The 12535-nt window shown below is 40.0% G+C and overlaps 1 protein-coding gene across 1 annotated transcript in view; it reads right to left on the bottom strand.

Moving 5' to 3' along the window:
- Positions 1 to 12535, bottom strand: part of LOC118746359 — a 25616-nt gene continuing 13081 nt past the window's right edge. Inside the window, exons 2-5 of the mRNA XM_036480214.1 lie at positions 6897 to 7155; positions 6700 to 6826; positions 4133 to 6642; positions 1 to 1950 (exon numbers count right to left, since the gene is read on the bottom strand). Coding sequence (XP_036336107.1) covers positions 167 to 1950; positions 4133 to 6642; positions 6700 to 6826; positions 6897 to 7155 — 4680 coding nt within the window. The 3' untranslated portion in view covers positions 1 to 166. The remainder of the gene's footprint in view (positions 1951 to 4132; positions 6643 to 6699; positions 6827 to 6896; positions 7156 to 12535) is intronic.

The raw sequence follows: 12535 nt of genomic DNA, 5'->3' as shown, positions 1-12535 counted from the left end.
GCTCTTACTGCTAATATAGGAGTATTACATATATGGTATTTACTAGACATTATTACAGTGCATGTTTGTATTTTATTGCGTCAATTAATTTATTTTACACCAAATATTAATTCATAGCAACGATAATTTTGCATTTATAAATATAAATATATTTTACTACAATAATTTAATTACCAGCAGTGTTCTCACTTCCGGCCTCACCCTCTTCATCCAAAGAGGCATCCTCGCGCAGCATTTCCACTTTGTGCAGAGTAAAACTTACATTATAATAAGGTACATTAAGCGTCACCACGATGCAGTAAAGCAGCACCTGCAAATGTTTGGTACGCAGCAAATACGAAGCACCTTGTCCCTTCGGGAATAGTGGATGATCTTTGCTTTGGCAATCGTACATAAAGAAGCCTCCGTCGAAGCCCATCGTGCGACCAATAGCCAGGGAATGCTTAAAGCACTGCAGCACCCCAAATTGGAAGTGTGTGAAAAAGTACATCAATGCATCGGCCAAATTCATCGTGGTGCGGGTGCCTGGATTGTAGAGTTTTCCGAAAGCGACATGCTCCAGATGCACAACGAATTTGAGGGTCTCCAGTGTACAGTCCAGATTCAAATCCTCCAACGAGAATTCGTAGTCGGACAATTTTATGTTTTCCAAGCTCTCGCGGTGGTAACGATCGCCGTTAATTACTATCGTATCGAGTAAATGCGGACTCCAATCGGTCAATCTGTACACCTTTGCAGCACAACAGGCCATAACATTACATGCAAGGTATTGCTTTCCACGTGATGATGCACTAAATACTGGCGCATCGGGATGCAGATTGCCCCAAATTGACCACAAGCGACCATCGATCTCTACATCGAATCGCTTCAACTTCGTTACTGGCAAATTGCGGTAGCGACCTGCTGTGTTGCGACGGTTCATGCGGCTCCAGACAGGCAAACAATTCTCCAGATCTAACCAAGTCATAGTTTCCGGTTGAGCACACATAACTGCCTCATCCTCGCCGTGCTGCATTGTCTTGCATTCAATCGGCACCGACAAATCGGTGAGCAATTGCAGTGTGCGTGTCTTTGGTCCCGCCTTTCTGTACGATATCACATCAATAATGTGCAGTGCATACTCTTCGGCCGTTTGCCAGGATAAATTTGCTGCGCGTTTGTCAACATATTTCAGCAGGGAATTAACATCGGCAAAGAGCACCCAAGAGGCAGTATTACGTTCACCATATCTCTTCACGCCTTTCTTACATTTGCCTTTGCGTGGACCTTCCTTTTCAACATAGTCCCCACCTTCGTCTTCTTCCTCCTCCTCGCCCTCTTGGGATTTCTGCATGGTCGGATATGGATCGAATAAGTGATAGTATTCGTCGTGAAAGAGTGCGAATGTTGTATTGGAAACTTGTAGCAGCAAATATTTGCGAGTTTGCATAGACTTTGCAATCTTTCGGGAGACACTCGCACTGGCCATACCTGCTGGATCATGTCTCTTAACCCACACATCGAATTTGTAATCATCTACAGTGACATTCTTGATAAACCGCTCGAAGGCCGACGTCATATTCGTAACACGACTTGCGATAGTTCTCCCACTCTCGATTACACGATCCACACGCTGCGCGGACCATTGATTGAGGGGTCGCAGGATAGCGTACAACACAGCCAAAGTACTGGCGAAGAAACAGGGTTTGATCTTGTCCACATGCGTGACAGCGCGATCTTCCAGTGCGGTTGTACCTTGGATTTTGAAGTTGCAGTCTTTCTCGCGCATGCGGTAGCCATATAGGATTTTACGTGGCTTGAAACTGGAATCGGCCTCGCGCTGAAGTTGCTTGCCTGGCTTATGCTTTAGTTCTACTTCGTCCTCTTCCATTTCTTCCATGTTGAACTCTTCGAACTCATCTTCTACATCTGTATATTCGGTGGAAAGTTTCAAGCTGACCCTTTTCTTACCTATTTTACACAGAAGGACAGAAAAATTTAGTTTAACAAATGCAAACAAACAATTTTTTAAAGAAAGTAATTAAAAATAAATTATTTAGATTTTTCAAAAGTCAGTCCCTTCAAACCCGTTTCTTTAAATCACTTTCAACTCGACGCATAGTAGGCCATAGTAGCAAGACAACCCTAGTCTTGTTTACGCGGAAAAGAAAATTGGAAGGTCTCAACCTTCCAGGGCTTAGAGGCGTAAATCAAAGCCTTTCCGTGGATGTGAAATATCTAGGGGTAACTCTAGATACGAAGCTGACATGGAAAACTCACGTCGAGCTGAATTTAAATCGAGCGCTGAAAGTTTTCGGACAGTATCGAATAATCTTTAGTAAGACCTGGGGTCTGAGACCGACTATGTTATTCTGGATATACATAGTTTTAGTCAGGTCAATAGTCACGTGCGGGCATGAGTACAACGTCAGGACCGGCTCTTAATGGTTTGTTGAATTTGCCGCCTCTGTGTATATTTCGCGATCCAAGAGGAGGCAATGAAAACGATTTTTTGACTGAACTCTTTTGGTGTGTGCCAAGACGATCGGAGTTCTGGGCACAGAAAGTTGATGAGAAGGTTGCCAGAGCAATACCCCTTGTTTTTGGCACCTAATGACAAACTGATGCCGGAAGTCTCCTTTGGAATAAAATACGTTGTTAGATTCCCTAAAAAATTAGATATAGACACTTTCTATCGGCGACTCAGAGGCTGAAAACGGTACTGGAGCTGGATGGCATCTGGACGGTAACTTTAGATGCTTTACTGCTTTGGCAGACTGGATAATTGGCGAAAGGTGACTCGGGAATAAAATCAGGCAGTGACTGCCAAGCTGCTCTAAAGTCCTTGGAAACCACTCGCACCTCTTCCAAGATGGTCCAGAAATGTAAGTTGGGGCTGATCTCCGGTACAAGGTGGAATTAGCTTGAATTTGTGTGGGTGCCAGGACACTACGGTGTTCAAGGTAACAAACTGGCTGATGAATTGGCGAACTGCGGTTCTCTGCAGCGTCCAATCGGGAACGATCGGGTACATCAAGGATCTCATAAACAAAACGAATGAGAGCTATTGGTGCGGTATTCACACCAAAAAAAATAACCAAGTCGCACACGATCTTCAAAAGTGACACAACTCTAAATTTGGCATTTTCAAAATTATGCACTAAACTACACAGAGCTTTTATTTACCTTTCAACAAAGGCTGGATAAAATTTTTGTTATAACTTGTTAAAAAAACCTAAAGTAAAGTCTCCCTTGCACATATGATTAGCATGTGCTGCGAAATAGTTTTCCGCATTTTCTGACGAACGTGTAATTTAGAGTTGTATCACTTTTGAAGATCGTGTGGGAAGTGTTTCCTGAAAGGGTGCTAGAAAAATTCCTTCTCAGACAAAGAAGGAGTGATCTTACGAGCCCTGATAGGACTGATTACGGGGTACAATACATAGGGACGACATATGGTCACCATATGCACCATCGAAGAGCCACTGTGTAAATCTTGTTTGGGGGATGAGGATAGTACAGCACATTTTCTCTGCCGCAGACTCAGATGGTGCATTTTTGTGTCAAATGTAATGAGACTGGGGTAAAAAAGAATTTTAATGGTTTCTAAATCTTTCATAAAAGACAACTACAAGTTAAATTAGTTGAGAAAGATGCCTCGAGTTTGAAGGCATTCTTGGTCATTTCAGAAGCTTTAAAATCACCTCTACTTGAGATATATTACACGAATCTGAAAATCTAACTTTATGGTTGATGGTGAGCTGACTGTTTGGTCAAGCTTAGACCCATTAGTGAAAAATCAGTATATTACTGGCCCTCCCTTCGACTGCTGATTTTGACAGATTCATACCATGTGAAAAATTAGTGGTCAAAATATACTTGGGGCCATGCGGGAGATGCAATGATCTGCGTTGTAAGAAGCGAAGTCGAAGGTTCTAAAGATATTTTGTCTTCCGCATTAGCTTTCTATCTAAAATTACTGATGTTTCCTAGTAAGTAAGACCATCTTACTACGACCGCCAGTAGGACAATCGTAGTTTTAAATACTTTAGGGATTAGCGAATTTATTGATTATACTTTGGCCGTGAAACGTTAACGCTTTTTTTGAACGAAAATTTGTAGAGAGTTGCTTTGAATGCGTAATAGTACGTACCTTTCGGTTTGCTTCTCTGTGTGCGAGCTGCTATTCTCTCCTCTTTTTCCTCGAGGAAGCGCTGTATACGTTCATTCTCTTTGCGCAGTTCCCTGTCGAGGAAGCGAATCTTATCCATACGTAATCTATCAATTTTTTTCCTGCGATCCAACTCAGTCGCGTATATGGCTTCCTCAACATCTGGTGGCCATTTTCTATAACGTTCAGGTGGCACGTTCGTCACGTCCAAGACTTTTATGGCTACCGCCACATAATTGGTTATTTCGCAACCTTGCGGATTGCAACCGAACTCTATGCGCCGTAAAAGAGAATCGAGCTCTACGAACCTTAGCAAACAACCAGGACCTGAACCGAATTTGCGATAACCCACTGGCGTACATGGAAAGCCGATGAACATGTACAAGAAGTTGTACCGCTTAACAATCAGGCATGAGAACATCTGGCATATGACAATCAAACGAGTGTATGTTATCAGACTTTCCAGCAGCATTTGTCGCAGATTACGCGTCACCGAACTTTGTATGATCCGCTGCAAATGCAGCATATAAATGTTTTCACCAATTGTTATCTTCGGCATCTTCTTCGAGAGAAAAGCACTCAGTGTCGACTCATAGTTAGAGAATTCTTCGCCAAAGCTATTAGATGACTTCACTGCGTAATCAACGAGTTCCTTGTTCCATGTAGAAATATTATACTTCGCACTTAGTGCAGTAGCTACCAAAGTGGAGAGTAGACCATTCAATTTGCTGGATTCGTCCTCCTCCAAGGGTATATACGATTTTCCCAACACAACCCACGTTCTGTCAGGCAGCATCTCAAAGTTAGTGCGTATCTCCAGCTCTTCTTCTAGTGTCAACGGACGCTTTGGAGGCTCTGGCTGTTTCTGAAATTCTGTATAAACATTGTCATAGTCTTCGCCGTGGATCATTTTATAACGCAGACCCTCCAAATACTCTTTGTCGGAACGTAGCAACACCTTATCTGCCTGCTTGTACAAGTGCATGCGGCTGGGAGCGGGCTCTGTCATGCGTTCGATGGCTTCGCATATAATTTCATCCAATACAGCACCGACCACATCGGCGTCTTCGAACTCGGGTATGCGATCTTCCTCTGGTATAGACTGTATGCTGTAAGTGCGTCCCAGTTTCTTCTTACCCTTGCCTTTTTTGGACTGGCGTCTATCTTGCTCCGCCTTGGTTAGGACTTTTGGATAGGCTATCTGCAAACGCGGATATTTATTTTTTATATTTGCCGATGACAGCATCGGCCTTATACAGCCGATATTTATAGCATGGACGAAAAATTTGCCGCCACGCCGCATTTTCAGCGCCTTTTGAAAGAGTGTCCTACACAAAGACTCAACAGTTGAGTGCAGCTGCAGACATGCCACTCCTTTGGTTAGGAAATCTTCTGGGTCTAGTACCTGGCCTGCTTTGCCACGTCTAAAAGGATCGAAAACATAGTAGTATTCCAAGTCTCGCCAAACGGCCAACACAGAATTATCAATCTGCAACAGGGCCGCATCGTAATTGCTTGCGAAAAGGTCGCGAACAGCAGACGTTAGCTGAGATTCGAGGTACGACTTGCAGTTAGTCACATGCCCTGTGTAAAGAAATGGATGCTTCTTCATGGTTGCTCGGAATGCACCAAGCATCATAACATCCGGTAGATCCACTATGTTTAAATGCTGCTTCTTCTTCAGCTTTAAACGTTTCAATAACTCCTTATAGAAGGCTTTTCCAAATTTGACAAGCTCATCAATTACTTCCATGCGCCATGTAGAAGCTCGCTCGATATTGGAATATAACAGTGCTAGAAGTGAAATTATCATAGAACCGTTCAGCTCATTACCGGTTATCGGCTGTGGAAGACCATTATTAGCTGCCGGTATGAGCGCATATGTACCGTTCACTACTGCCCACAGCCTGTGGGTGGGCTTCGGGAACGGTTTATTCTGCATGGGACTTGTTATCTTTCCGAAATTTTTTATCGATATTTCATACAAGCTTATCTCGCCTTTCACATCGGTCTTGCTGAAGCTCATAATCAAATGAACCAAATGCTCAACAAAAGTAATGGCCATCAATGAGCATTTTCCATTGGCAAAGTCGCGTTGGCACAACTCATCACGGCCATATGGATCAAATATATAGAAAGTATTAGCACAACGTTTCCATATTAGCATGTAAATATCTTTGGCGGTTAGTACTGCGGCATTGTATTTCATGAAATAGAGTGAAAGTACTTTGTAAATATTTGGTTCGGAGTCGATTGGTCCGGTGAAGTGAAGCTTAAAGCCAACTTCCGCCTGCTTCTCTGCAATTTGTGGTATAATGTCGAAGTCATTGTCTGGAGATTTATAATTGAGACTGGTGCTCTTTTTTAACAGCTTTTCACCAGTAGTCAAAATGCCATCTAAAGTGTCTGAAGTCCAGAAGTCAGGATTGAAACGAAAACTCTCGATATAGGCGGAGAATAGACAAGCGATTTCCTTTGGACGGTTGAAATAACTACGAGCATAAAAATATATGGAAAGGTTTGGTTAAAAAAAAATGCGCATATCCTACCTAGCTTTTTGCTTTTGTGGCTTTTCATCCGGTTGAATAGCTTCAGTGCCAAATACGATTTCTGCGGTGAAAGTTTTATCCAGATCATTGGGTATTTTGAATGTTGTCAGCTCTAAGTGTCTGCAATCTACATTTTTTGATTTTTTTTTTTTAGCAGTACGACATCTTTCTGGTCCACAATGAGGACGCGAACTTACCGAACTTTGGCATGGAGGCTTCAAGAAAAGCCTGATCTAATTGGCTTTCATGTTGCTGCAGTCCTATGTTCCAGGTCCATAGATCGTTGGGATCACGACCTTGTATCAAATCAACCGTACGCAAATTCTGTGCATCGAATTTCTGTTGTAGTATCCGTGGATTGTAGTTGCTATATGGAATTACGTCTTCATCTAATGGTGGTAGAGGCGGTTGAGTTTGATTGTGGAACATGCCACTTTTGGGTCGTTTCAGTTCGAGCTACGGTACGATAAGTAGAAAAATACATAAATAAATAAAAAATAAATCGACAAATGCAAAATTACTTTTTCTTCTATTTCTAAACTATAATTGACGGAAATGGCTTACTTGCGCCACTAAGTACCAATTCGGAATTTAATCATGGTTGCGCATATTTAGGGTTGGCAGATTTTTTTTTTTTTTAAATTCAGTACTTTCGGCTTTTCAGTGCTAAAAAATCAGTACATTTCAGTAAACTTTTGTTAAACCCAAAAATTGGACTTTACTTCTGAATTGCCTACTCAGTCCAAAAGTAGCACTTGTTGGCAAGAGTGATTCTGCGTTGGATTTTCATCGGTTTTAATGCTGGCTCCCAAATAAACGAAATTCTCTACTTTTTCGAAATTGTAACTGTCAACAGTGACGTGGGTGCCAAGGCACGAATGTGCTGACTGTTTGTTTGATGACGGGAGATACTTGGTCTTGTCTTTGTCTACCACCATTCCCATTCGCTTTGCTTCCTTATCCAACTTGGAAAAGGCAGAATAGACTTCGCGGTTTTGTTACCAATGATGTCGATGTCATCGGCATAAGCCAGCAATTGCACGCTCTTGTAGTAAATTGTTCCTGAGCGGTTCAGTTCTGCAGCCCTTATTATCTTCTCCAACATCAGACTAAAGAAGTCACATGAAAGGGAGTCGCCCTGTCTGAAATCTCGTTTTGTAGCGAACGGCTCAGAGAGGTCTTTCCCAATTCTGACGGAGCTGGTGGTATTGCTCAACGTCATTTTACACAGCCGTATCAGTTTGGCGGGGATGCCAAACTCAGACATAGCGGCGTATAGGCAACTCCTTTTAGTGCGGTTAGTGTTTTCTCGCGGGTCTTTTCCAAGATTTGGCGTATTGTGAAAACCTGGTCTATGGTGGATTTTCCAGGCCAAAAGCCACACTGCTATGGCCCGATCAGGTCATTGACGGTGGGCTTCAGTCTTTCACACAATACGCTTGATAAGACTTTCTAACCTATGCTTAGAAGGCTGATCCCGAGGTAGTTGGCGCGAATGGCGGGGTCGCCTTTCTTGTGGGTTGGACAGAGCACACTTAAATTCCAGTCGTCGGGCATGTGTTCATCTGATCATATCCTGCATAAGAACTCCTCGCCTCGTAATTGAATAGCTCGGCTGGCAGGCTGTCAGCTCTAGCAACGTTATTGCTATTCGTACCTCGTCATAGTCAGGCGGTGGAACGTCGACTCCGTCGTCATCGACTGCGGGCTCGGGTTCTTATTCTCCACAAATTTCCGTGCTGCTACCATCCAGTAGGGCGGGAAAGTGTTCCTTCCATAATTTAAGTACGTTCTAAACATCGGTAGCTGGATCGCCATTGGTGTTCTTACAGGAGTACGCCCTGGTCTTGAAATCTTCCGTAAGTCGCCTAACTCTCTGGTAAAATTTTCGGGCATTTTTCCTGTCGGCCAGCATTTTAAGCTCTTCGCACTCACGTATTTCAGCCTCTCTCTTCTTATTGCGGCAAATACGTCTCACTTCCCTCTTCAACTTCCTTTATCGATCCCACACAGCGCGCGTTGCGCCCGATCGCAGCATGGCCCCGTAGGCGATATCTTTTTCTCTGCAGCTTCGTGACATTCCTCATTGTACAGGTTGTGGAACAATTCAAATCAAATAAAATTTTCTGTTTAGCGAAAAATAAATCCCAATAATAATTTTGAGCGAAATTAAAAAAAAAATAATAATGATAATAAAACGATTAAATTCTGATTTAAATTGTTTTACTTATGATTACCCTTTCTGATTTTAAACGGTCATATTTTTTATTCGACTAAGCACACGTGTACTTTATGGAGTTCGAGGCTCAGGTTTTTTTGTGTTTATTGCGGTAAGTGGTGCACGTAATTACCTTAATGGAAATTATCTACTACATACATTATGATACCTACATTGTTTGAATGCATGGATGTATTTCATCGTACAAATGTATAATTTTGCATGGCTAACGTTTTTAATGATCACCATACATACTTACGTGAATATTAAATGTGATCAAACAAAAGCTTCAATAACCATCAGAAAGTTAACATACGGAAATATGTACGTTTGTATGTTGATATTTTGTGAATAAAAAACGAGAACAGATAGTGAAATAAATGTGACGGTATTTTAATCCTTATGAGATGGGAAATTCAGGAAAACAGTCTCGTTGACATTAAAGTCGAAAAGAATAAACATGATTGTTTTCTATTTTTGAAGATCATTTTAAATGTCGTCAAGCAAATTTTTTTATCCAATGAGACAATTTTTCCCGAGCAGTTCTTCTCAAAACCTTTAAACTTCTATTACATTTATTTTACTATCTGTTCAAGTTCTCGAGATATTTGATTTTGTGGCAAAAAAAAAGTTAATTGTCCACACTGTGTGCACAGTGGGGCAAATGCAGTTGAGCGTGGACAACTCATTCTAGAGCAGGGACCGATAATGCGTACCAGTTTTGGTTTAGTTCTGCATGAGAACCAAATGTAATCATAAAAACCTTCCCACAAAAGAACCAAACGGGAACAAAAGTATTGAGAGCTATTTGAATGAGAGAAAAATTAGAACAAAAGGTTCGGGAACGTTTCCGTAAAGAAAAAAATGCGAACAAAACTCTAGGAAACGTTCTCAAGAAGAACAGAATGAGAAATAAACTTTCGGGAACGTTACTAATGAAAACTAAATAAGAGCGAAAGTATCGGGAACGTTTTCAAGGGGGAAAACAAAACGAGAACAAACGTTTTGAGAACTTAACGTTAAGAATGGGAGGGGCGCCTGTGTATTGTAAATCGTTTTATTGAGAACCACGATGGTTAATCCTAAGCCAGAGGAAATTTGGATCATTTCAATTTCCAGATCGTTTATCATTAGGGTGAACTGTCCATTTAGGGAAAAATTTTTAATTTTTTGTGCAAGAAACGTTCGTGTCTTAAGTCTTTCGTTGACTTAATTTGCATAGTTATTTTTCAGTTCTTTTTTGAATAATTTTAATATTCAAACATTTCAAACCAACGGACGTCAGTGAAAAATTTTGTGCTCGCTTCCATTCTTCGCGAAAAGTTCAGAGAAAATTTGTTCCCGTTTCGTTCTCTGGCAGAAAGTTACTGGAACTTCAGTTCCCAAATTTTTATTCGAGAGAAAGATTTAATTTTTTTTTATTTTATACATATCTACATATCGTCGTTTAAAGTGCAAAACCGCGTATCAGCAAAATGCAAAACCGCGTATGTGAAGTTGTAGAAATTATTTTCTTGAGCGTAAAACACTCATTTTTCAAAATGGTTTTTTTTTTTATAAAGCAATCGCATTTCTGGCTAGTATATTTCAGGACGAGAGAATAAGGATTGAGCAAAGAGCTTGTGTGAGCAAATCCAATTTTTAGCAGCCAGTGTCAGTTACGCGGTTTTGCAGAATGACGATACGCGGTTTTGTACTTTTAACGACGATATGTATATGTATGTAGATATATTAGATTTCATATATTTTTTTAAAGGAATAAAGGAATTTCAGTCAGTAAAGGGACACCTCACTAATAATTAATGTTAAGTAATTGTCAGTTGTTTTCATTTTGTTTGTCGGGAGTTTTTTCTTTGAACAAGTTTCTATTTAAATATTCTCATACAGAAACTTCACAGATACTTTTTCGGATTCAGAACAAATAAGTCTTTTTTATCTAGTTTTTGTTTCAATCTGTACGTAATACATTCATACATATAAAATTATAAAATGAAGATCGAAGTTTTATATTATCGTTTTGATGTTATGTCTGACGGAATTCGAATATGGGTCCACCTAGTGCGGAATATGATTAGGCAGTTAGTTCGCACCAGGAAATGCAGGGAAATCCAGGTCTGACTTTTTTTGGCCATCGTCCCACAAAAGTAATTAGCTTTTGTCGAACACTCATTTCTGGGCACCGATCTAAACGATTTTCTCAGTATACTTTGTTCGATGCTTGCCGTTTAAATGAAGGAGTTTTATAGTAGAAACCCATACCTTAACGATCAATTGTATGGAGGCTGTAGGTTATAGTGACCCAATCTTTATCATTTCCACTGTAAGCTTTCCGATGATGATGAGTGGCAATAGTGAGAAATTTCATATCCATGGATATATCTTTTCTTCTTCTGCAACTTACAATCATCGGAACAAACTTATAAATAATCCCATTTCATGTTCATGAAATGTTAAAAAAAGTGATTGAGGCATGTTTAAACTAGATATAAAGTCGACTCTAAAGCTAGTTTCTGCTTTTTGAACAGATATTCGATTGAAAATTATAACAAAAAGCTGCAACTAACTTTATGGTGGACCATATTTTCACTAAAGCTGCGGCCCAAAAGTGCATAAAAGGTTTACAAGCCACACGAGAGAAGAAGTAGACAAGTTTATTTCCTATATCAAACTTTAACTTTATTCAAAACACTAGCAATTACCCGGCGTGCTTCGCTGCGCCTTAAATGTATTTTTGTGTTGTAACTCTCCCCCTAAGCTCTTATGGCCTCATTTACAAAATATTTTTAAAGAACTTTATGAAGTTAGATTTAAAAAAATCGATCTATGAAGCATTGTTTATTTTTTTTTTGAGTTAATATATTTTCGAAGGTAATTAGAAAATATGTAAAGAACCGACTTTCTCTTGGAAATTTAATTTATAATCTTATAACTGGAGTCTACTATCGCACCCTTTCCTCAAACGTGTATTGATTCAATATTCAAATAACGTATATTTATATAATTTGAAAAAATCTCCCTACTATACAAATATGTACAGCAATATTAAATAATATTTTCAAATGTTGTGAGAGGGAGTAACAAAACAAAATTACTTTTAAGGCGCAGCGAAGCACGCCGGGTATTCGCTAGTGTCACATGAAATTAACTGAGCAAAGTACAATGAATAGCTGTTAAACAATGGCACCATCTACTTTAAATGAAACATACTTATTTTCGTGGGGGATACTCACACACCATATACTTTTCTATTGAAATTTTTCCTGAATTTTCCTAGCTATAAACCTCCAACGAATGCAAAACCGTGAAAATCGGTTCGTGCGTTCTGGAGTTATAGCGTCAGGAAGGAAAACCCTACTTATTTTTATATTAATTTTTATATTAAAGAAGATTAAAGAACTGTCCGCATTACTCAATTTTATTTTTCACTAAAACGGTATTCATGAATTTTTAAATTTTTTTTTTATTTGCTTCCGCATACTTTTGACATAACAGCTTTCATTTTATGCCGATATTAAACAAATACAGCCTAAGTTTACCCGGGTCCACGTTTTGGTCTGTATCTCGTGACCCAAGTCACCCAGCTATATGAAAAGTGCTCAATCTTAAAGCATTCATGAA

The sequence above is a fragment of the Rhagoletis pomonella genome, unplaced genomic scaffold (genome assembly GCF_013731165.1).
Source record: "Rhagoletis pomonella isolate Grant_MI unplaced genomic scaffold, Rhpom_1.0 Rhpom_scaffold_00010, whole genome shotgun sequence".
NCBI lineage: Eukaryota > Metazoa > Arthropoda > Insecta > Diptera > Tephritidae > Rhagoletis > Rhagoletis pomonella.
Note: the sequence above shows the minus strand (reverse complement) of the source record. Positions and strands in the feature narration are given on the sequence as shown.